A 26,904-nucleotide genomic window follows, 5' to 3' on the forward strand; every position below is an offset into this window, starting at 1 on the left:
AAGGCCGGGGTCACACAGCCACATCCTCCAGAGGAGAGACTGGCCGCTGGGACCGGGCACCTAGTCCATGGCAGCACCATAAGGCCGGGGTCACACAACCACATCCTCCAGAGGAGAGACTGGCCGCTGGGACCGGGCACCTAGTCCCTGGCAGCACCATAAGGCCGGGGTCACACAGCCACATCCTCCAGAGGGGAGACTGGCCGCTGGGACCGGGCACCTAGTCCCTGGCAGCACCATAAGGCCGAGGTCACACAACCACATCCTCCAGAGGGGAGACTGGCCGCTGGGACCGGGCACCTAGTCCCTGGCAGCACCATAAGGCCGGGGTCACACAGCCACATCCTCCAGAGGGGAGACTGGCCGCTGGGACCGGGCACCTAGTCCCTGGCAGCACCATAAGGCCGGGGTCACACAGCCACATCCTCCAGAGGAGAGACTGGCCGCTGGGACCGGGCACCTAGTCCCTGGCAGCACCATAAGGCCGAGGTCACACAACCACATCCTCCAGAGGGGAGACTGGCCGCTGGGACCGGGCACCTAGTCCCTGGCAGCACCATAAGGCCGGGGTCACACAGCCACATCCTCCAGAGGGGAGACTGGCCGCTGGGACCGGGCACCTAGACCCTGGCAGCACCATAAGGCCGGGGTCACACAGCCACATCCTCCAGAGGGGAGACCGGCCGCTGGGATCGGGCACCTAGTCCCTGGCAGCACCATAAGGCCGGGGTCACACAGCCACATCCTCCAGAGGAGAGACTGGCCGCTGGGACCGGGCACCTAGTCCCTGGCAGCACCATAAGGCCGAGGTCACACAACCACATCCTCCAGAGGGGAGACTGGCCGCTGGGACCGGGCACCTAGTCCCTGGCAGCACCATAAGGCCGGGGTCACACAGCCACATCCTCCAGAGGGGAGACTGGCCGCTGGGACCGGGCACCTAGACCCTGGCAGCACCATAAGGCCGGGGTCACACAGCCACATCCTCCAGAGGGGAGACCGGCCGCTGGGATCGGGCACCTAGTCCCTGGCAGCACCATAAGGCCGGGGTCACACAGCCACATCCTCCAGAGGGGAGACTGGCCGCTGGGACCGGGCACCTAGACCCTGGCAGCACCATAAGGCCGGGGTCACACAGCCACATCCTCCAGAGGGGAGACCGGCCGCTGGGACCGGGCACCTAGTCCCTGGCAGCACCATAAGGCCGGGGTCACACAGCCACATCCTCCAGAGGGGAGACTGGCCGCTGGGACCGGGCACCTAGTCCCTGGCAGCACCATAAGGCCGGGGTCACACAGCCACATCCCCCTGAGGGGAGACTGGCCGCTGGGACCGATGTAGCCCATGGGCTGCTTGTTCGGGCCGCACCGCTTGTTTCTTCGGTGTCTTCAATGAGCCTTGTCCGTTCAGGCAGCAGACAGCGCCCCCCGCACGGCATCGGACTGCGGACACATCGTCCTTACAGGAACTGTGGGAAATCTTATTAACTGCTGATGTGGAAAACCAGAAGCTTGCGGACATTATTCCGTGCGGACATTATTCTCCGCTCGTGTGAACGGAGCCGGTAATGTGCCCGCAGCCTGTGACGGCCCCGGCTCAGACAGCAGAGGGGGCACCGCGCCACCACATGCAGCCAGCCTGGAAGCAGCCCGGGCACTCACCTGCGGAACACGTTCATGAGGAAGGACTGGTCCTGGCCGCGGTACTGGTACTGATACGCCATGGCTGCCGCTCCGTGTCAGGCACTGGCTCCGAGTACGTAGAGTCCCAGTCTGCCCGACCCGGAAGGTGTCACCGCCACTCCTGCGCCCCGGCTCCCCCTCTCCACGGCCATGGTTCCCGCCTCCATTCCTCCCGTGCTGCTATGTGGTCGGGCTGAGCGGTGAGTGCGGCCGTGGGCGAAAGCTGGGGCTCAGGCACATCATCGGGGGCTCAGGCACATCATCGGGGGCTCAGGCACATCATCGGGGGCTCAGGCACATCATCGGGGGCTCAGAGACATCATCGGGGGCTCAGAGACATCATCGGGGGCTCAGAGACATCATCGGGGGCTCAGGCACATCATCGGGGGCTCAGGCACATCATCGGGGGCTCAGGCACATCATCGGGGGCTCAGGCACATCATCGGGGGCTCAGGCACATCATCGGGGGCTCAGGCACATCATCGGGGGCTCAGGCACATCATCGGGGGCTCAGAGACATCATCGGGGGCTCAGAGACATCATCGGGGGCTCAGAGACATCATCGGGGGCTCAGGCACATCATCGGGGGCTCAGGCACATCATCGGGGGCTCAGGCACATCATCGGGGGCTCAGGCACATCATCGGGGGCTCAGGCACATCATTGGGAGATCAGACACTTCATCGGGGGCTCAGGCACATCATCGGGGGCTCAGACACATCATCGGGGGCTCAGAGACATCATCGGGGGCTCAGAGACATCATCGGGGGCTCAGACACATCATCGGGGGCTCAGGCACATCATCGGGGGCTCAGGCACATCATCGGGGGCTCAGGCACATCATCGGGGGCTCAGGCACATCATCGGGGGCTCAGGCACATCATCGGGAGATCAGACACTTCATCGGGGGCTCAGGCACATCATCGGGGGCTCAGACACATCATCGGGGGCTCAGGCACATCATCGGGGGCTCAGGCACATCATCGGGGGCTCAGGCACATCATCGGGGGCTCAGGCACATCGGGAGATCAGACACTTCATCGGGGGCTCAGAGACATCATTGGGGCTCAGACACATCATCGGGGGCTCAGAGACATCATCGGGGGCTCAGAGACATCATCGGGGGCTCAGGCACATCATCGGGGGCTCAGGCACATCATCGGGGGCTCAGGCACATCATCGGGGGCTCAGGCACATCATCGGGAGATCAGACACTTCATCGGGGGCTCAGAGACATCATTGGGGCTCAGACACATCATCGGGGGCTCAGAGACATCATCGGGGGCTCAGAGACATCATCGGGGGCTCAGGCACATCATCGGGGGCTCAGGCACATCATTGGGGGCTCAGAGACATCATTGGGGCTCAGACACATCATCGGGGGCTCAGGCACATCATTGGGGGCTCAGAGACATCATTGGGGCTCAGGCACATCATTGGGGGCTCAGAGACATCATTGGGGCTCAGACACATCATCGGGGGCTCAGAGACATCATTGGGGCTCAGACACATCATCAGGGGCTCAGAGACATCATCGGGGGCTCAGACACATCATCGGGGGCTCAGAGACATCATTGGGGCTCAGACACATCATCGGGGGCTCAGGCACATCATCGGGGGCTCAGGCACATCATTGGGGGCTCAGAGACATCATTGGGGCTCAGACACATCATCGGGGGCTCAGACACATCATCGGGGGCTCAGAGACATCATCGGGGGCTCAGGCACATCATTGGGGGCTCAGGCACATCATCGGGGCTCAGACACATCATCGGGGCTCAGGCACATCATCGGGGGCTCAGACACATCATCGGGGGCTCAGAGACATCATTGGGGCTCAGACACATCATCGGGGGCTCAGACACATCATCGGGGGCTCAGAGACATCATCGGGGGCTCAGGCACATCATCGGGGGCTCAGACACATCATTGGGGGCTCAGGCACATCATCGGGGGCTCAGGCACATCATCGGGGGCTCAGGCACATCATCGGGAGATCAGACACTTCATCGGGGGCTCAGAGACATCATTGGGGCTCAGACACATCATCGGGGGCTCAGAGACATCATCGGGGGCTCAGAGACATCATCGGGGGCTCAGGCACATCATCGGGGGCTCAGGCACATCATCGGGGGCTCAGGCACATCATTGGGGGCTCAGAGACATCATTGGGGCTCAGACACATCATCGGGGGCTCAGGCACATCATTGGGGGCTCAGAGACATCATTGGGGCTCAGGCACATCATTGGGGGCTCAGAGACATCATTGGGGCTCAGACACATCATCGGGGGCTCAGAGACATCATTGGGGCTCAGACACATCATCGGGGGCTCAGAGACATCATTGGGGCTCAGACACATCATCGGGGGCTCAGAGACATCATTGGGGCTCAGACACATCATCGGGGGCTCAGGCACATCATCGGGGGCTCAGGCACATCATTGGGGGCTCAGAGACATCATTGGGGCTCAGACACATCATCGGGGGCTCAGAGACATCATCGGGGGCTCAGAGACATCATCGGGGGCTCAGAGACATCATCGGGGGCTCAGGCACATCATTGGGGGCTCAGGCACATCATCGGGGCTCAGACACATCATCGGGGCTCAGGCACATCATCGGGGGCTCAGACACATCATCGGGGGCTCAGAGACATCATTGGGGCTCAGACACATCATTGGGGCTCAGACACATCATCGGGGGCTCAGAGACATCATCGGGGGCTCAGGCACATCATCGGGGGCTCAGGCACATCATCGGGGGCTCAGACACATCATCGGGGGCTCAGGCACATCATCGGGAGCTCAGACACATCATCGGGGGCTCAGACACATCATCGGGGGCTCAGACACATCATCGGGGGCTGAGGCACATCATCGGGGGCTCAGAGACATCATTGGGGCTCAGGCACTTCATTGGGGGCTCAGACACATCATCGGGGGCTCAGACACATCATCGGGGGCTCAGAGACATCATCGGGGGCTCAGGCACATCATCGGGGGCTCAGACACATCATCGGGGGCTCAGACACATCATCGGGGGCTCATGCACATCATCGGGGGCTCAGGCACATCATCGAGGGCTCAGGCACATCATCGGGGGCTCAGGCACATCATTGGAGGTTCAGGCACATCATTGGGGGCTCAGGTACATCATTGGGGGCTCAGGCACATCATCGGGGGCTCAGGCACATCATCGGGGGCTCAGGCACATCATCGAGGGCTCAGGCACATCGAGGGCTCAGGCACATCATCGGGGGCTCAGGCACATCATCGGAGGTTCAGGCACATCATTGGGGGCTCAGGTACATCATTGGGGGCTCAGGCACATCATTGGGGCTCAGGCACATCATTGGGGGGCTCAGACACATCATCGGGGGCTCAAGCACATCATCGGAGGTTCAGGCACATCATAGGGGGCTCAGGCACATCATCGGGGACTCAGGCACATCATCGGGGGCTCAGGCACATCATCGGGGGCTCATGCACATCATCGGGGGCTCAGGCACATCATCGGGGGCTCAGACACATCATCGGGGGCTCAGAGACATCATTGGGGCTCAGGCACATCATTGGGGGCTCAGGCACATCATCGGGGCTCGGGCACATCATTGGGGCTCGGGCACATCATCGGTGGCTCGGGCACATCATCGGGGGCTCAGGCACATCATCGGGGGCTCAGAGACATCATCGGGGGCTCAGGCACATCATCGGGGGCTCAGGCACATCATCGGGGGCTCAGGCACATCATCGGGGGCTCAGGCACATCATTGGGGCTCAGGCACATCATTGGGGCTCAGGCACATCATCGGGGGCTCAGAGACATCATTGGGGCTCAGGCACATCATTGGGGGCTCAGGCACATCATCGGGGCTCGGGCACATCATCGGTGGCTCGGGCACATCATCGGGGGCTCAGGCACATCATCGGGGGCTCAGAGACATCATCGGGGGCTCAGGCACATCATCGGGGGCTCAGGCACATCATCGGGGGCTCAGGCACATCATTGGGGCTCAGGCACATCATTGGGGGCTCAGGCACATCATTGGGGCTCAGGCACATCGTTGGGGCTCAGGCACATCGTTGGGGCTCAGGCACATCGTTGGGGCTCAGGCACATCGTTGGGGCTCAGGCACATCATCGGGGCTCAGGCACATCATCGGGGGCTCGGGCACATCATTGGAGGCATCGGGCTCATAGCAGCCAATTACAGTTCTCATTTCATCTGTCATTCCTGAGAGCAGCACTTGTCTGTCTCCAGCCGTCCCATAGCGAATGAATGGAGTGGCAGTGCACAGGATCCATCACTGCTCCATTCACATGGGAATCTTCGGATGTCTGGTTCTTGGGATCAGTAGGGGTCCCAGTAGTCAGACCCCCGACAATCAGGACCTTAGCCCTGTCTCATTGATAGGGATAACTTACAAACTTGAGAGTCCAGCTTTAGGCCTCCATCACACTTGCGCATAGACCCATTCAAATCTATGGGTCTGTATCTGTCCACATATCAGTGTGTTTCCACAGACCATGTGTCAGTGTGCACAGCACGTTGATGTGTCCGCTTTTTGCCGGCAGCACAGTCCAATAAACGTTCTGCACACCGATGATACGTGGATGACAGTGTGACATGTACGCCAGGTGCTGAGTGCTCTGCTCTACCTATGATCACTGAGACTAGGCAACATTGATGAGACTGGAGTCCGCACCGCCGACTGTGTAAATACATAAATAATAAAAAAAAAAACAATGGAAAGCCAACAGCTGGGGTTAATATTCTGGGAAGAGGCTAATAGCCATAAAGGATCCCAGGGTATTATCAGCTCACAGCTGTTTGCTTAGTATTATAGAGGGGGTTATTAACCAGCATAGGTTACACAGACAGCTGTGGGCTGATATTAATAGGCTGGAACACGGCCATGGATAGTGGCCCCATCGCAGACTGACAACATCAGCCCTCAGCCGCCCCAGAAATGGCGCATCCATTAAATGCGCCTATTCTGGCTCTTAGCCTCTGCTCTTCCCACTTGTCATGGTGGAGGGCAAGTAGGGTAATAGTAGTGGGGTTGATGTCAGCTGTTTACACCCCCATTATTAACCCCATAGTCAAACTGGATAAAGACACACACAGAGTAGAGTCCTTTAATTGAAATGAACACTCCCTGACCCTCTTTTACCCATTAATTAAACCAAACATCAAAGGGATCCTCACCTATCCGCTTATAATCCACAATGCTCATGTTCAACGATGATCCCCAACTCCGCCACATCCAGATGGTATAGTGAAGGGTGACATCAGTGATGCCAGCGCTCACCACGCCAGCCAGAAAACAATGAGTTGAGCGTGAAAATGCGGCTGTGTGTGACCGGCAGTGGCGTCATTAAGGTTACCGCCATCACAGGCAGAAATTCTCACACTCGGCTCAGTGTGTAATTCATTCTGCAAAGTAAACAAGCCCTTTATGGAAGCTGTCTAGGAAAAAATGACAGTGAATAAACCACAAATGTCTGAGTCTCTTTGCTCCCTTCAGGCCACGGTCACACGTTCAGTATTTGGTCAGTATTTTACATCAGTATTTAGAAGCCAAAACCAGGTAAGGAAGAATCAGAGGAAAAGTATAATAGAAACACGTCACCACTTCTGTATTTATCACCCACTCCTGGTTTTGGCTTACACATACTGATGTAAAATACTGACCGAATACTGAACTTGTGAACGTGGCCTTAAAAGAGTTAATTGTACTGCAGTTTTGTGATAGAAAAATAAACTAAAATGTATAATCACAAAGTTGTGTGTAGGGTTTTGCGCAAATTCTGTTCAAGAATTCACTTAAAGGCAATCTGTCACCCCCGGGATGCTTTTAAGCTATTACTATGGGCATACAGGTAGGACTATTTTACCAATTGTATCACCTGTATGCCCATAGTAATAGCTTAAAGGGAACCTGTCACCCCGTTTTTTGAGATTGAGCTATAAATACTGTTAAATAGGGCCTGCGCTGTGTGTTCCTATAGTGTATGTAGTGTACCCCGATTCCCCACCTATGCTGAGAAATAACTTACCAAAGTCGCCGTTTTCGCCTGTCAATCAGGCTGGTCAGGTCGGGAGGGCGTGGTGACATCGCTGGTTCTTCCTCAGCTTTACGTTGGTGGCGTAGTGGCATAGTGGTGAACAAGCAGCGCGCGATCTGCGCTGTAATCCCTTGCATCGGTGGGGGCGGCCATCTTCCTGGGGCCGCGCGTGCGCAGATCGAGTGCTCTGCTGCACGGGGCTTCAGGAAAATGGCCGCGGGATGCCGCGCGTGCGCATTAGAGATCGCGGCGGCCATTTTCCCAAAGCCGAGTTTGCATCTCGGCTTTGGGAAAATGGCCGCCGCGATCTCTAATGCGCACGCGCGGCATCCCGCGGCCATTTTCCTGAAGCCCCGTGCAGCAGAGCACTCGATCTGCGCACGCGCGGCCCCAGGAAGATGGCCGCCCCCACCGACGAAAGGGATGACAGCGCAGATCGCGCGCTGCTTGTTCACCACTACGCCACTACGCCACCAACGTAAAGCTGAGGAAGAACCAGCGATGTCACCACGCCCTCCCGACCTGACCAGCCTGATTGACAGGCGAAAACGGCGACTTTGGTAAGTTATTTCTCAGCATAGGTGGGGAATCGGGGTACACTACATACACTATAGGAACACACAGCGCAGGCCCTATTTAACAGTATTTATAGCTCAATCTCAAAAAACGGGGTGACAGGTTCCCTTTAAAAGCATCCAGGGGGTGACAGATTCCCTTTAAAATACTCTTTGAATATGTTTGCAGTGTATTTAATGGGGAACATTCCTATCAGTAAAGGTTAAATTGACTGAATAGAATTTACACTAGATTTTAACATCCACGCCGCATGGTAATTTCTGCACAGAAATGTTGTGCAGTGTAGAGCTGAGATTTGTTGGAATCACATCTAGGTAGCAGATACTGTGTCAGGCCAGTTTCACACGTCAGTGGCTCCGTACGTGAGGTGACAGTTTCCTCACGTACCGGAGACACTGACTCACGTAGACACATTGAAATCAATGTGTCTCTGCACATGTCAGCGTGTTTTCACGGACCGTGTGTCCGTGTGCAAAACACGGAGACATGTCAGTGTTCGTGGGAGCGCACGGATTACACGGACCCATTAAAGTCAATGGGTCCGTGTAAAACACGTACCGCACATGGACGCTGTCCGTGTGCAGTCCGTGTGCCGTGCAGGAGACAGCGCTACTGTAAGCGCTGTCCCCCCCACGTGGTGCTGAAGCCGCCATTCATATCTTCTCTCCAGCAGCGTTCGCTGGATAGAAGATATGAAAAATCCTTTTTTTTTTTTCTTGTTTTAAATAAAGATCTATGTCCCCACCCCCCTCCCACAACCTGTGCGCCCGCCGGTAATAAAATACTCACCCGGCTCCCTCGCAGCGTCCTCTCAGCGCCAGCTTCTCCTCTATGAGCGGTCACGTGGTGCCGCCGATTACAGTCATGAATATGCGGCTCCACCTCCCATAGGGGTGGAGCCGCATATTAATGACCATAATGGGCGGCACCATGTGACCGCTCATACAGGAGAAGGTGCGGCGAGGACAGGACGCTGCGAGGGAGCCGGGTGAGTATTTTATTACCAGCGGGCGGGCGCACAGGGGGTGGGGACATGGATCTCTATTTAAAACAAGAAAAAAAAAAAAGGATTTTTCATATCTTCTTTCCAGCGAACGCTGCTAGAGAGAAGATATGAATGGCGGCTTCAGCACCAGATGCAGGGGACAGCGCTTATCTCTAGCGCTGTCTCCTGCACGCTCCGTGTGGTACCCAGTCGGCACACGGGCGGCACACGTGTGCCACACGGATGGCCTACGTGAGCTCACGGACACACGGACATGGATAACTCCGGTACAGATTTTTTCGGTACCGGAATTATCTGGACGTGTGAGACTGGCCTTAGGCCGGTTTTACACGTCCTGATATTTCCGGTACCGAAAAAAAACGGTACCAGAGATATCCATGTGCCATCCTTCCTAGACAGTCCATCATGAAAAGTTATGGAACTTTTCAAATTACTTTATTAGGGAAATTGTTTTCATTACTGTAAAGAGAAAAAAAATGCTTTTAAGTGACTTCCGAACCCCCGCTTTTTCCCAATCTATTTACCTGCCTTCAGCTGCATTGATACCAGAACATACTCATTTGGAGTACAGCTGATGGCAGTGAGTCAGCACTTCTCTGAGTGTGGGGCTATGGGTGCAGTCAGATGGCTGTAGAAATAGTACTGTAGGGCATGGACTGGCCGCAGCTCTCCGGCCCAAGTGTGACAGCTTCATATAGTTCTATGTAGCTGTCGGGAGAGCCACTGCCCGTCTGAGCATTGTGGTCTGATTTATGCAGCCATCTGACTGTGCCCTTATTAGAACAATCTCCTGCAGCCGCAGGTGCCCACCCTTTCACTGCCATCAGCTGTGCTCCACATGAGTACGTTCTGATATCAGTGCAGCCGAAGGCAGGTAAACTGACCAGGGAACAGCATTGAAATGCAGTCGTTTTTACAGAAATGAAGACAAATTCTCTAATAAAATGATTTGAAAAGTTTCATCACTTTCCATTCTGGACAAACTTCTTAAAAAAAGGAAAACCGTTTAGCCACTCCTTAATGATTTATTATGGTTTTTCATTTAGTGATGATAAATAATAAACTTCTCTTATTTTTATTTTTTTTAGAAACAGGATTTTTTGACTGCAAGTGAAACCGTCCACATCCAGAATAACCCCGGGGCCATGTGCAGTTTGCGCCTTATGCATAGTGCCCTCACAACTGTCCTGGGTGGATTCCTGTTATCACTTGGCCAATAAAGATATAACAATGGAGAAGAAAGCAGCGTTCCAGGAAAGACCTCAGAACTGTTTATTAACGCTCCCATTCCTGTTTTCAAGCGCGTTCCTTGTAAGAATAGTCCTTATCACTTATGGAGTCTACCAGGACCGTACAATGTTGGTGAAATACACGGATATTGATTACCACGTCTTCACGGATGCAGCACGATTTATCACTCAGGTAACACCGGCCTCCGGGCCGCTCTGGAATCTGCTGCAGCCTGGGCTAAAATCAATGCTTCTGATGAAAACTGTCTAAAAATGTCTGCTATATAGATAGAAGATATGAGCACTGTACCCGAAAGGTTATAATTTGCAAGAGACTTTTCAGAAAGGGGTTGGGACAGTGTTCTTGGGGTTGTACTCATCCCTCTTCCTCCAAACACAGCGAGTGGCGTTGATACCAAAAAGTTCTATTTTGGGCTCATCTGATCACATGAACTTCTCCCATGCCTCCTCTGGATCATCTAGATCAGTGTTTCCCAACTCCAGTCCTCACGGACCCCACGGGTCATGTTTTCAGGATTTCCATAATGTTGCACAGGTGAGACAATTCCTGATGCCTTGATGATACTTCCACTACTTGCACAATACTAAGGAAATCCTGAAAACATGACCCGTGGGGTCTGTGAGGACTGGAGTTTGGGAAACACTGATCTAGATGGTCACTGGCGAACTTCAAACGGGGCTGGACATGTGCTGGTGTGAGCAAGGGGACCTTATGTGTCCTACAGGATTTTAATACATGATGGCGTAGTGTTACTAACGGTAATGTTTGAGACTGTGGTCCCAGCTCTCTTCAGGTCATTGACTAGGGCCTCCTATATAGTTCTGGGCTGATTTCTGACCTTTCTCAGAATCATCCTTACCCCACAAGGCAAGATCTTGCATGGAGCCTTCTCAAGAAGCTGCTTGCCTATTGTCCTGTAGCCCTTCCCAGCCTTGTGCTGGTCTACAATTTTGTCCCTGCTGTCCTTATACAGCTCTATGGTCTTGGCCATGATGAAGAGGTTGGAGTGTGATTGATTGTGTGGACAGGTGTCTTTTATACAGGTAATGAGTTCAAACAAGTGCAATTAATACAGGTAATGAGTGCAGAGTAGGAGGGCTTCTTAAAGAAAAACTAACAAGTTTGTGAGGGACAGAATTCTTGCTGATCGGTAGGTGATCAAATACTTCATACAATAAAATGCAATTTAATTATGTAAAATTCATGCAATGTGATTGTCTGTTTTTTTTAATTTTTAAATTGTCTCACAATTGAAGTGTGCCTACGATAAAAATTACAGACTTCTCCATTCTCTGTAGGTGGGAAAACTTGCAAAATTGGCAATGTATTAAATACTTATTTTCCCCACTGTATAGCTATATTACATGTCAAGACTTTATCACAAAAAATGGTCTTGGTTAGATATGAAATGAATGTCAGCAGGTATTCTAACTCTCCATAGATGACCTTGGGGTAAAAAATAAGCTCTGAAATATTTTGCAGTAGTTTCAAGAGTGAGTGAATATATTCAAGGGGAATTGAATTCAACTCAAATTTTACAAAGATTCACATTCACCAAAACAAATATTTTTTTGTAATTTGCTTTCGTGAGAATTCAGCAAAATGGCGATCGCTTGCTGCCAGGGTGGATTTGATTTAAATCTAACTGATTTAAATCACGATTTAAATCACTAGTCAGTAAGGCTTGATTTAAATCAGTAATTTAAATCAAAGTTTCTACCTAACTGAATTTGACTCCGCAGAGGTCCCAGCCTCTTCTTCACGGCAAAAATGTTACAACATGAACAGAGTTGAGAAAAAGACCTTAATCCTATTGTTCTACAAACCTATGAATACAGAATCAACCCCTTCAGTGCCAAGTCCAAGAAGTTAGACAATATGTTTCTGATTGTTTGGAGTGGAATAGATCTGCACAACACAAGAAGAATGTGAATCTAAGTGTGAGGAGGAGGAAGGGCAAGCAGACAAGAAAATGAAAGTGAAACTTTGAGCACAATACTGCAGCATAGCCACAGACAGACAAGTCTGGATCTGTTTGTGTGTACGATCTGAGGTTTATTACATCATTTCCTTATAATGGAAGCAGGCCGTAAAAGAGACCCAGTTTGGGAATATTTTAATGAAGCTCCTTCGCCTATCGGTAAGGCAGGCATGCGTGCAAAATGCAAACGATGCAACAAAGAGATGCAAGGCCTGGTGGCGCGAATGAGGCAACATCATGAGAAGTGCAGTGATGAAGATGACTCATTAAGGTCTTTTTCTCAACTCTGTTCATGTTGTAACATTTTTGCCGTGAAGAAGAGGCTGGGACCTCTGCGGAGTCAAATTCAGTTTTGAGAACTGCGTAAGTAAAGCGAGCGTCTGTGATAATATAGGAGAGAAACTGCCCACTAATCCTACAGAAACCTCTGGAAGAGCATGGCATTGTGAATGTTACACATATACAGCCTTTATTCTACTGAGTTAAACAACTCAGCTTTATCTCATGATGGAAGAACCTTTGGATGGTAAAATATTTTTTTTCAAAAAGCAGTTTATTGAAAAAAATCCGATTTAAATAAAAAAAATCCGATTTTTTTGATTTTTTTAAAAAAAAACATTGATTTTTATCCACCCTGCTTGCTGCCATAATGTGCCATCCAAAGGTTACAAAAGATGAAAAAGCATTATATACAAAAACAGTTGCACTCTATCATGCTAAAGCATGTCAATGTGAAATATATGAAATATAAATAGCAATATGGCTTTTGAATATTAGGAAAAAATGAGACACTTTGCATAAAATTTGGCCAAATTATATCTGCCCATCAACCAACGTCAAGGTGGTCTCAAAGACTGGTGGGTCCGTACTTGTGTGAATACCTCTCTTAGGCTGATGTCTATCCATAAATGCAGGCATTGCTGAGAGAGGTGTCCACATTCACCCAGGAATTGAGACATCAGCCTAAGAGAGTTATTCACATACGTAGGGACCCATCAGTCTTTGAGACCACCTTGACGTTGGTTGATGGGCAGATATAATTTGGCCAAATTTTATGCAAAGCATCTAATTTTTTTCCTAATATTCAAAAGCCATATTGATATTCATATATTTCACATTGACATGCTTTAGCCTGATAGAGTGCAAACCTTTTTTTGTATATTGTATATGGAGGTAGCTACTCCTGGTATGCACCTATTCACACTATTCTGGATGTGTCAGTCAGTTTTTTGTCATTTCAAAAATCATTATACTCACCAATGACATCTCTGGCCCCTCCGCCACATCTTCAGATTCCCCACCGCTCGTGTTGGAATCTTTGTGTCTCCCCACTGTGCCAGAATGTTTTGGGTTTACTGTGCCTTAGAGGGTTATGCACATGCACCAGGGAATTTGTCGGTGTCATGGTGTACACAGTGATCTTTTGTAGAACCTTCTCGGGCACCAAGGCACAGTGCGGGAGACATGAAGATTCCATCGCGAATAGAGGGGGATTTGGAGATATAGCGAAGACCAGACATGTAACTATGAGTAGCAGAAGCAGAAAGGTGAGGTGATTATAACGAGATATATATATATATATGTATATATATATATATATATATATATATATATATATATATATACACACAGTGGGGCAAAAAAGTATTTAGTCAGTCAGCAATAGTGCAAGTTCCACCACTTAAAAAGATGAGAGGCGTCTGTAATTTACATCATAGGTAGACCTCAACTATGGTAGACAAACTGAGAAAAAAAAATCCAGAAAATCACATTGCCTGTTTTTTTAACATTTTATTTGCATATTATGGTGGAAAATAAGTATTTGGTCAGAAACAAAATTTCATCTCAATACTTTGTAATATATCCTTTGTTGGCAATGACAGAGGTCAAACGTTTTCTGTAAGTCTTCACAAGGTTGCCACACACTGTTGTTGGTATGTTGGCCCATTCCTCCATGCAGATCTCCTCTAGAGCAGTGATGTTTTGGCTTTTCGCTTGGCAACACGGACTTTCAACTCCCTCCAAAGGTTTTCTATAGGGTTGAGATCTGGAGACTGGCTAGGCCACTCCAGGACCTTGAAATGCTTCTTACGAAGCCACTCCTTCGTTGCCCTGGCGGTGTGCTTTGGATCATTGTCATGTTGAAAGACCCAGCCACTTTTCATCTTCAATGCCCTTGCTGATGGAAGGAGGTTTGCACTCAAAATCTCACGATACATGGCCCCATTCATTCTTTCATGTACCCGGATCAGTCGTCCTGGCCCCTTTGCAGAGAAACGGCCCCAAAGCATGATGTTTCCACCACCATGCTTTACAGTAGGTATAATAATAATAATATAATAATAATTTTTATTTATATAGCGCCAACATATTCCGCAGCGCTTTACAAATTATAGAGGGGACTTGTACAGACAATAGACATTACAGCATAACAGAAATACAGTTCAAAACAGATACCAGGAGGAGTGAGGGCCCTGCTCGCAAGCTTACAAACTATGGGATGGTGTTTGATGGATGCAACTCAGTATTCTTTTTCCTCCAAACACGACAAGTTGTGTTTCTACCAAACAGTTCCAGTTTGGTTTCATCAGACCATAGGACATTCTCCCAAAACTCCTCTGGATCATCCAAATGCTCTCTAGCAAACTTCAGACGGGCCCGGACATGTACTGGCTTAAGCAGTGGGACACGTCTGGCACTGCAGGATCTGAGTCCATGGTGGCGTAGTGTGTTACTTATAGTAGGCCTTGTTACATTGGTCCCAGCTCTCTGCAGTTCATTCACTAGGTCCCCCCGCGTGGTTCTGGGATTTTTGCTCACCGTTCTTGTGATCATTCTGACCCCACGGGGTGGGATTTTGCGTGGAGCCCCAGATCGAGGGAGATTATCAGTGGTCTTGTATGTCTTCCCCCAACGAACCTATCCATTACAGTAAATGGCTGCCCACTCTCCCCAGTCCCACAAGCTCGCTGCCTCGGGGTAATCCTTGACGCTGATCTCTCCTTCAAACCCCATATCCAAGCCCTTTACACTTCCTGCCGACTTCAACTCAAAAATATTTCACGAATCCGTTCATTCCTCAACCATAAATCTGCAAAAACCCTAGTCCATGCCCTCATCATCTCTCGCCTTGACTACTGCAACCTCCTGCTCTGTGGCCTCCCCTCTAACACTCTCGCACCCCTCCAATCTATTCTAAACGCTGCTGCCCGACTAATCCACCTGTCCCCCCGCTATTCCCCGGCCTCTCCCCTCTGTCAATCCCTTCACTGGCTCCCCATTGCCCAGAGACTCCACTACAAAACCCTAACCATGACGTACAAAGCCATCCACAACCTGTCTCCTCCATACATCTGCGACCTCGTCTCCCGGTACTTACCTACCCGCAACCTCCGATCCTCACAAGATCTCCTACTCTACTCCCCCCTTATCTCCTCTTCCCACAATCGTATACAAGATTTCTCTCGCGTATCACCCCTACTCTGGAACCCTCTACCACAACACATCAGACTCTCGCCTACCATCGAAACCTTCAAAAAGAACCTGAAGACCCACCTCTTCAGACAAGCCTACAACCTGCAGTTACCACCGATCGACCAAACCGCTGCATGACCAGCTCTACCCTCACCTACTGTATTCTCACCCATCCCTTGTAGATTGTGAGCCTTCGCGGGCAGGGTCCTCATTCCTCCTGTACCAGTTATGACTTGTATTGTTTAAGATTATTGTACTTGTTTTTATTATGTATACCCCTCCTCACATGTAAAGCGCCATGGAATAAATGGCGCTATAACAATAAATAATAATAATAATAATTTTCTAATTATTGCTCCCACTGTTGATTTTTTCACTCCAAGCTGGTTGGCTATTGCATATTCAGTCTTCCCAGCCTGGTGCAGGGCTACAATTTTGTTTCTGGTGTCCTTTGACAGCTCTTTGGTCTTCACCATAGTGGAGTTTGGAGTCAGACTGTTTGAGGGTGTGCACAGGTGTCTTTTTATACTGATAACAAGTTTAAACAGGTGCCATTACTACAGGTAACGAGTGGAGGAAAGACTCTTAAAGAAGAAGTTACAGGTCTGTGAGAGCCAGAAATCTTGATTATTTGTTTCTGACCAAATACTTATTTTCCACCATAATATGCAAATAAAATGTTAAAAAAACAGACAATGTGATTTTCTGGATTTTTTTTCTCAGTTTGTCTCCCATAGTTGAGGTCTACCTATGATATAAATTACAGACGCCTCTCATCTTTTTAAGTGGTGGAACTTGCACTATTGCTGACTGACTAAATACTTTTTTGCCCCACTGTATATGTGTGTATATATATATATATATATATATATATATATAATTTTTATTTTTTTATTTTTTTTACACATTGTTAATTATGTTCTGGGGCACTGGAGAGACCCTAGAGCATGATAAGGGACGTTAAAGGGGTTATCCACTACTAGGATAACCCATTCTTCATCTAAATGTTTGGCCCCGATAAAATAAAAAAGATTATACTTACCTCCCGTGTCGGCGCCGTTCCAGCAGTGTCAGCACTCGCTCACCCGGGACTTTCGTGTGGTGCTATGAGACGTGAGCCCGGCGCCCAATCACCGCTGGCGTCACTGTCCTCGCCTGCATACGAATTGAACATGAAGGTGAAGTCCGGGCTGCAGCTGATCTCTGACTTCCTGTTCATGTCCAATTTGTAAGGTGGGGCCAGTGACGCCAGCGGTGATCGGACGTCGGGCTCACGTCTAATAACACCACACGAAAGCCCCGGGTGAGTGAATGCCATCACAGGAGGTGAGTATAGGCTTTTTTATTTTATTGGGGCCAAACCTTTAGATCAAGAAGGTGCTGTCTTTCTAGTGGACAACCCTTTTATTTGAATTTCCTACAAGCAGTTACATGCCATGACTCTCTCCATGATTTTAACGTTTAGGCTGCATTCACACAGTAACATTTTTATAACCTTCTTCTGATTGGATCCATTCTAGTTTTGGCTATGATGTAAAGAAAACTAAGAAGGATGATACAAAAGGATACCAAAAATGTTTGAGGCCTTAAACATTGACTTATGTAAGAAATAATACCTCTTTATGGGCACATTCTTGTTCCTTTCACCCTCAAAACAACAAATACAAATGGAAACTGCTGACCACACATGAAACCCCAAAGAAGCAAATAGTATCTGGAGGAAGGAATGGAGACTGTACGCTCTGGTGACCTATGAAAGCTTGGTAGTGCAGACGAATGTGGAGGTTTACACAGGAGATCTGTCAATGGTCCAACCTGCAGGACATGGTAAAAAGAAAAGTAATACTGCAGGACGTTAGCACTGAATATTATTTAGTTTTTTTTTCCTATTTCAGGGATCTTCTCCTTATGAGAGAGCAACATACCGTTACACGCCATTACTTGCTTGGATGTTAACACCAAACATCTATCTCACAGAAGTTTATGGGAAGTTCTTGTTTGTGTGCTGCGATTTAATGGCAGCATTCCTAATCCACAGACTCCTCACACTCGAAGGCCTGGGTGGCCACACTGCTAGCAAGTACAGTGCCTTCTGGCTCTTTAACCCATTGCCTATGGCCGTGTCCAGCAGGGGGAATGCAGAATCAGTCTTGGCAGTTCTGGTCTTAGCAACCCTGTATTACGTGAAGAAGCGTCACTTGGTGAAGGCTGCACTTCTCTACGGTCTCTCAGTACACATGAAGATCTACCCCGTGACGTACCTACTGCCTATTGCATTGTCACTACTAACACCAAGAACAAAGGGTAACAAGTCACACGTATCTGGTGGACCAGTTTTGAAATTGTTTAAAAATTCCTGGGATCTCTTCCTGAGGCTCCTCAATTGGGATACCCTAACCTTTGGAATTGGATCCAGTTTTACCTTATTTACACTAAGTTTGGTCTTTTACTGTAGGTAAGTTATTCTTTTTATTAGGTTAAAATAGAGTGCAACAGATTTACTAATTCGATATGTAGACAGCATAAACGCAGTCTACACTGTGTGCAGAATTATTAGGCAAGTTGTATTTTAGAGGATTATTTTTATTATTGATCAACAACTATGTTCTCAATCAACCCAAAAGACTCATAAATATCAAAGCTTAATATTTTTGGAAGTTGGAGTGGTTTTTAGATTTGGCCATCTTAGGAAGATATCTGTTTGTGCAGGCAACTATTACTGTGCAGAATTATTAGGTAGCTTAATAAAAAAACAAATATATTCCCATCTCACTTATTTATTTTCACCAGGTAAACCAATATAACTGCACAAAATTTAGAAATAAACATATCTGACATGCAAAAACAAAACCCCCCAAAATTAGTGACCAATATAGCCATCTGTCTTGATGATGACACTCAACAGCCTTCCATCCATAGATTCTGTCAGTTGCTTGATCTGTTTACGATCAACATTGCGGCAGCAGCCACCACAGCCTCCCAGACACTGTTCCGAGAGGTGGACTGTTTTCCCTCCCTGTAGATCTCACATTTTATGAGGGACCACAGGTTCTCTATGGGGTTCAGATCAGGTGAACAAGGGGGCCATGTCATTATTTCTTTCTTCTTTGACACCTTTACTGGCCAGCCACGCTGTGGAGAAGTTGGAGGCATCTGATGGAGCATTGTCCTGCATGAAAATGATGTTTTTATTGAACGATTCCGACTTCTTCCTGTACCACTGCTTGAAGTTGTCTTCCAGAAACTGGCAGTAGGTCTGGGAGTTGAGCTTCACTCCATCCTCAACCTAAAAAGGTCCCACAAGTTCATCTTAGATGATAGCAGCCCATACCAGGACCCCACCTCCACCTTGCTGGTGTCTGAGTCGGAGTGGAGCTCCCTGCCCTTTACTGATCCAGCCTCTGGCCCATCAAGAGTCAGGCTGGAGTCACACTCAGCGTAAGACAATACGGTCCGTATATTACGGCCGTAATACGCAGAAAAGTCCCCAAAATAGTGGTCCGTAGCTCCTACGTAGGCAGGGTGTTTCAGCGTTTTTTGCGCATGGCATCCTCCGTATGTAATCCGTATGGTATCCATACTGCGTGTTTTTCTCGCAGGCTTGCAAAACCGACATACGGCTATACAAGGGATCCATGTGTAAAAAAACAAAACAAAACTATATACTGTATATATATATATATATATCTCAATAGACACATATATGTATATATATTATTACTTCATACAGCGCTAGATAGCTTTAAAGCCGGTAATTCAATTACCGGCTTTTGCTATCTCCTTCCTAAACCCGACATGATATGAGACATGGTTTACATACAGTAAACCATCTCATATCCCCATTTTTTTTGCATATTCCACACTACTAATGTTAGTAGTGTGTATATGCAAAATTTGGCCGTTCTAGCTATTAAAATAAAGGGTTAAATGGCGGAAAAAATTGGCGTGGGCTCCAGCGCAATTTTCTCCGCCAGAGTAGTAAAGCCAGTGACTGAGGGCAGATATTAATGGCTCTCAAGCCTGAACAGCTTGGAGTAGGACAACATGTATAAAAAGTATCATGTGATCAAAATACAACTTGCCTAATAATTCTGCACACGGTGTAGGTAGTCTTAAAATTGAGCACAGTGGGTCATGCTACTTGGTAAATGGAAAATTTAATTTAACACCCCTTCTTGGTTATCCTACTTTTAGATCAATTTTTTTGGATCCCAATTTTGCAACTAATAGACTTTATATTAGATTGTCTACACAGTGCAGCAGATGTACCTTACAGTATGACCCAATGTGATAAATTTGGTCCATTTCAAGACTGTTTAGACATTTACGGCATTACACTGGATTACTAAAAGTGCCCCTAGATGCAACATTTGTACCAAACGTGGCACATTTTCCGGCAAGTTAACCTATGTCTTATGTTTTTGGCAGCTATGGCTGGGATTTCTTGGAGCACACGTACCTCTACCATTTGACCAGGAGAGATATTAGGCACAATTTCTCACCATACTTCTACATGCTTTACCTTACTGCGGAAAGTGACTGGAGCTTTGTCCTGGGCCTTGTGGCCTTTCTCCCTCAGATACTGCTGCTAACCCTAATATCCGCTGCCTACTATAGAGACCTGCCCTTCTGCTGCTTCCTGCACACCGCAGTCTTTGTTAGCTTCAATAAAGTTTGCACATCTCAGGTAAGGAGAAGTCATGGCGGACCGAAGTGTGATGGAATGTGGCTCACTATTAAGACCATGGCTGTGGAGATGCATCTTAACCCTTACAACTTCCAAGATGTCACACCATTAAAAGGGACATTCCCAACTCATAAAATAATGGCACATAGTTGGGTACACCATGAGTTTATGATTAGTGGGTGTTTGACCTCTGGAACCCCACAATCCTGATCATGAAACTCTGTGGCCCCTTACTACGTTGCTCTTGGTCACCCAGCTGTGCAGAGAACGGCAGCCAGCTCCATTTACTTGAATTGAGCAATGCTACAGTATCCCTTGCCTCTTCATTATTAGAGATTGGTGACATCGAAAACTTCAGACCCTCACCGAGCATATAGTGATAGCATATCCTAGCATCACTTTATGAGATGGGAATATTCCTTAATGGAATTCCCTGCAGGTCAGGGTTAATGTTTAAAGGGAAACTGTTAGTAGAATCAACCTTCCTAAGTTGTCTATATGGGTATATAGGTCATAGGAAGTGGAATAAAATGATACCTTGATATCTGTGATCCGATGCCTGATTCCAGACAATCCATGTTTTGTTTTTGTTGTTTTTTTATACATACAGCTCTGGCAAAAATTAAAGAGACCACTGCAAAATTTTCAGTTTGTCTGATTCTGATTTTTCTCTTTTTCTAGGTATAATTTTGAGTAAAATGTAAATTGTTCTTTTATTCTATAAACTATTGACATGTCTCCGAAGTTCCAAGCAATACATTTTGTATTTATTTTCTGAAAATGTGAAATGGTCAAAATAACAAAAAAATTCATTGCTGACAGACCTCAAATAATGCAAAAAAACTCAAGTTCATATTCATTTAGAAACAACAATACTAATGTTTTAACTCAGAAAGAGTTCAGAAATCAATATTTTGTTCAATAACCATGATTTTTTTTACAGCTTCTTAGCAGTCCCACACTGCTTTTGGGTGAACTTATGCCACTCCTGGTACAAAAATGTAAGCAGTTCTTTGTTTGATGGCTTGTGACTATCCATCTTCCTCTTGATTACATTCCAGAGGTTTTCAGTGGGGTTCAGTTCTGGAGATTGGGCTGCCCATGACAGGGATTTGATGTGGTGGTCCTTCATCCACATGTTGATTGACCTAGCTGTGTGGCATGGTGCATTGTCCTGCTGGAAAAACCAATCCTCAGAGTTGGGGAACATTGCCTGAGCAGAAGGAATCAACTGTTTTTCCAGGATGACCTTGTGTGCGGCTTGATTCATACGTCCTTCATACTGCCCAATTCCAGCCTTGCTGAAGCATCCCCGGATCATCACCGATCCTCCACCAAATTTCACAGTCGGTGCAAGACACTGTGGCTTGTACGCCTCTCCAGGTCTCAGTCTAACCATTAGATGACCAGGTGTTGATCTGGGGATGCTTCAGCAAGGCTGGAATTGGGCAGAAGGACGTATGAATCAAGCCGCATACAAGGTCATCCTGGAAAATCAGTTGATTACTTCTGCTCAGGCAATGTTCCCCAACTCTGAGGACTGTTGTTTCCAGCAGGACAATGCTCCATGCCACACAGCTAGGTCAATCAAGGTGTAGATGAAGGACCACCACATCAAATCCTGGTCATGGGCAGCCCAATCTCCAGACACAAACCCCATTGAAAACCTCTGGAATGTAATCAAGAGGAAGATGAATAGTCACAAGCCATCAAACAAAGAACTGCTTACATTTTTGTACCAGGAGCGGCATAAGGTCACCCAAAAGCAGTGTGAAAGACTGGTGGAAAGCATGCCAAGACGTATGAAAGCTGTGATTAAAAATCATGGTTATTCCACAAAATATTGATCTCTGAACTCGTACGGAGTTAAAACATTAGTATTGTTGTTTCTAAATGATGATGAACTTTTTTTTTGCATTATTTGAGGTCTGCAAACAATGCATTTTTTGGGGAATTTTGACCATTTCTCATTTTCAGAAAATAAATACAAAATTTATTGCTTGGAAATTCAGAGACATGTTGTCAGTAGTTTATAGAATAAAAGAACAATTTACATTTTACTTAAAAATATACAAATAAAGAGAAAAATCAGACAAACTGAACATTTTGCAGTGGTCTCTTAATTTTTGCCAGAGCTGTATATGACCTCTTCCAGGCTATGGGCCGGACACTGATCTGCATGAGAATCTGCCTCCAGAGCTCATTTTACATGAAGGGGGAGTTACCAGTGTGAGACAAGTAACTAAGGCTAGGTTCACACTAGCGTTGCGCCGCCCTGCGTCGGCGACGCAACGCGCGACGCACGTAAAAACGCGCGCAAACGCGCGCAAAAACGCGCGCGTTTTGCGACGCGTGCGTCGTTTTTGACGAAAATCGGACGCACAGAAAATGCTACAATGTAGCGTTTTCTTGTGTCCGACGCTAGCGTCGGGAACGACGCACGTGGCGAAAAACGCCACCAAAACAACGCACGCGTCCCCTATGTTAAACATAGGGGCGCGTCGCCGCTGCGTCGCCGGCGCAACAGCGACGCACATTGGCGGAACGCCAATGTGAACGTAGCCTAACACAGAACAGAAAAGCTGAACATTATCTTTTGCAAACTCATCTTTTGCTCTTCTCTGAGTTCTGCTGTATTGTACCAATATTGCAACCCTGTCTGTGAGCTGGAAGCTGAGAGGATCCTGCAGATGTGTCAGGTATAATCACACACAGCTCTGCAGTGAGATCACAGAGCAGCCATTACATTACTGATAACTCCCTTTCATGTAAAATAAACTCTGGAGGCAGATTCTCATGCAGATCAGTGTCATGGCCCATAACCTGGAAGAGATCATTTATATATAAGAAAAATGTGGATTTCTCTGGAATAGGACAGTAGATTTCAGATATCAAGGTATCACTTTATTCAGCTTCCTTTGACCTACATGTCCATATAGACGGCTTAAGAGGGGTGATCCTACTGCCAGATTCACTCTAATAGGCAGCAGTTACATTAAGAGATGTATGTGTTACACTTTTCAGAAATCCTCATGGTGTTGGTGTTTTTTCTTTGATTGACATCCTTTGACTTTACTATTTTGTCCTATTAAAGCAGTTCATATTATAATTTATAAAGGAGATTTTTCTTTATTTTGTTTAGTATTTTCTATGGTATCTTTGCCTTTTGCCATTGGTTATGCCTGGTGTGAAGATATCTTGGCAGCGGAGCACATTTCTTCTTATTATATGGTTTGGTGCACAGGTAATATAATTTTGGTATAACAGTGCCTGAATGTTTTGAGTTTTCCATATGGGTGAAATTTCTTATAGGGAATTTGTCACAGGTTTTTTGCTACCTCATCTGAGATCAGCCTGATGTAGGCAAAGAGAAGCTGAATCCAATGATGTATCACTTAGATTACTGGGTGCAGGGGTTAATCACACAATCAGAGCTTTTAGATTTAGCAATGCAGCAGAGCTGAGAAAGCTAACCCCACCCTCACCAGTCTCTCTCTCTCTCTCTCTCTCTCTCTATATATATTACACACACATTGTCGATAAACAGTGAGGTACTTCTCACAGGAGGGGGCATTGCGTCCCAGCAATGATAAGCTCCTGGTGCTAAAACTATCATTGCAGGTAACCAAAAGCAGTGAGCTTGTTAAGAGAGGCATCACTAAAATCTGTGCTTTAACCCCTACAACATGCTGTATCCAGATTACACAGCAAAAACCTGCTGACAGATTCATTTTAACTTAAAGAAGCAACGTACATAACGTCTAATTTTGCTTTACATATATGTAAATCATGACATTCCTTTAATCACCCCTTAACATTAAACATACATGTGCGTCACGTCAGGAGCTGCACTGGCTTCATACATGGTGGGTGCCGTCCATGTTATAATTCCGGCTCCTGTCTCCAACAGTAATAATTGGAGCGACCGCATCTGGTCCAATGCGGAGAGACCCTCTGTGATTGAGTGCCATGGCAGTTAAGAGTCTACTGAAGATCCCCATTGCCAGCAACTTTGTACCCCCCTGAAGCCCATCCACAGCCTGGGCTTCATAGGAGGTCATTAGTTCTATTCACTGCAATATTATTGTATTGTAGTACATAGAATATGGGATGAAATAATAGAAATTTTATATTGCAAAGGGGATGGGGGGACAAAATATAGCAAAAGTTAATGGTTTTAAAAATATTAAAACTAAATATACAATCTCCCCTTTTGTCCAGTTCAGAAATAAAAAAAAAATATATATATACAAATTATTGCTGTGTTCATAAAAGTCTGATCTATCAAAATATAACATTTAACCAGACAGAAAATGCCGTAGAGAAAAAAAGAAAAGCCAGAACTGTCCTTTTTTGATCACTGCACTTCACCCCCTCCCCACCCAAATGCAATAAAAAAAAGTAATCAACATATGATTAGTGCCCCAAATTAAAAAAAAAATGGCAGCATTGCAGGAGTTCTTTTTACCATTTAAACTCACTGGGACTTTGTATTCCCATATCAGCACATTATATGGTATAGTGAATAGTGGCATTTGAAAGTGCAGCTCATTCCGCAAAAAATTATCCTACATATGTATTCGTGGATGGAAAACTAAAAAAAGTTTAAGAGGTCTATAAAAAAAAAGAAAAAATGAGGTAAGTGGCAAAAATAAAAATGTGCACGGTTGAGAATGGGTTAAACAGCCACAAGCAAAGAGCTTGGTTCACTGGATTCCAAGTAAAGAGATCACAGCTGAGAGAAGGAAAACTGTACTGTATTTTTCCATTTTGGAAGTTTTTCCCCCCCCCCATGCTGTCGTAGGATCGGATCTCGTAAACTCCAATACTAGTGAAGAATGAAAGGTGTTTTTGCTACAAAGTCACTAAGATATGACACTTGCTGTTCAGTGGGGTCCGGTGGCTGGGACTGGAAGTCCTGAGTTTGAGGTTCTTCATTTCCCTTGCTCTGCACACCTCCAGTAATCTGCTGAGAGCTAAGAGACCCATCAATATAAATGCACCGATGATGAGGTTCCTTGCACAGTGGGGGGTGGCAAGAGCTCTCCTTGACAGAAGAAATATCAAGGGGACCTCGGTCTTTCATTCTGCAGATGAGCGAGGGTCCAAGATTTCAGACACCTACAGATCATGAAGTTACGACTTACTCTAGTGACCTTTCATAATACCCTTTAATCATGCTATCCACCCACTTACATAAAATCTTGTACAACCAACTACACCAAGCTACGTCTTGTAACATTGTACTAGAATCTGTCCTACAGAGCCTAACATTGACTTCCTTTGTCTTGCAGGCAATATGGCTCGCTCCAGCCTACTTTCTGGAATTTGAAGGACTAAATACATTTCTATTTGTCTGGCTGGCTGGGCTGGCCTTCCTCATCATAAATAGTTATGTTCTAGCCCAAATTATCATCAGATACAATGTTCAAGGTGAAAAGGGGAAACATAAACGGGAGTGATACTCCTGAAGATTTTCTAGGCTGTACTTCCCCATTCATCGGTAGATTATGCTTTATTGGGGCATTTTCCTTCAGGAATTTGGTTAATAAGTGACTGTTTTACTTATACACCTCAAAAATACCCCTCAATAAGAAAGCTAATATCTCACGAGTACAGAAACCAGGATTGACCTTTAAACAGGTTAATGGACGGGGAGTGCTGTGGGATCAAGGGACAATAAATGCTACCATAGTGTCCATGCACAGACATGCTGGCCAGACCCGCCAATTTTACTTGGACTGTCCCAAGTATCTGTGTATGAAATGTGCAGCCTTTCCTAAGGTCTCAAGATAGGTTAACAGAGGCCTCTGGCAGCAGTGTATTCCCCTCTCCTAGGTGAAAATGCATGCACCCTGTCGCTGAAAGTGTGTGCACCTGTATTGGGAGCTAATGATGGTGTATGGCCACCCACAGGCTCTCATTTCATCTGCGTCACAGTTCCCTTCAGATCAGACTGGAGATCTGTAATGCGCCATCGAAAATCACCAAAGTGACATGGAGCAGGGACCAGCCATGGAGAGTTGCAGTTCTGAATGTCCTATGAGCCCTCTCAGCACTGGTGATGAGCTAAGACGGTATTTTAAAGGGACTCTGTCACCTGAATTTGGCGGGACTGGTTTTGGGTCATATGGGCGGAGTTTTCGGGTGTTTGATTCACCCTTTCCTTACCCGCTGGC

General features: G+C 47.3%; 2 protein-coding genes across 3 annotated transcripts in view; one reads left to right on the plus strand and one right to left on the minus strand.

Moving 5' to 3' along the window:
- The window catches only part of PDCD6 (programmed cell death 6), a 36,722-nt gene extending 34,925 nt beyond the window's left edge, over positions 1–1,797 (minus strand). For both annotated transcript variants that reach the window (XM_069730523.1, XM_069730522.1), the window contains exon 1: positions 1,662–1,797. In XM_069730523.1, the coding sequence (XP_069586624.1) occupies positions 1,662–1,723 (62 nt within the window). In that variant the 5' untranslated portion in view covers positions 1,724–1,797. The remainder of the gene's footprint in view (positions 1–1,661) is intronic.
- A 22-nt stretch (positions 1,798–1,819) lies between these two features.
- On the plus strand, positions 1,820–26,869 carry PIGM (phosphatidylinositol glycan anchor biosynthesis class M). The gene is made up of 6 exons (XM_069730524.1): positions 1,820–1,882; positions 10,421–10,754; positions 17,934–18,493; positions 20,467–20,725; positions 23,868–23,969; positions 26,020–26,869. The coding sequence occupies exons 2-6, from the start codon at positions 10,563–10,565 to the stop codon at positions 26,185–26,187; spliced, it is 1,281 nt and encodes a 426-aa protein (XP_069586625.1). The 5' UTR covers positions 1,820–1,882; positions 10,421–10,562; the 3' UTR covers positions 26,188–26,869.
- The last annotated feature ends 35 nt before the right edge of the window (positions 26,870–26,904 follow it).

Source organism: Ranitomeya imitator, chromosome 6, assembly GCF_032444005.1.
Source record: "Ranitomeya imitator isolate aRanImi1 chromosome 6, aRanImi1.pri, whole genome shotgun sequence".
NCBI lineage: Eukaryota > Metazoa > Chordata > Amphibia > Anura > Dendrobatidae > Ranitomeya > Ranitomeya imitator.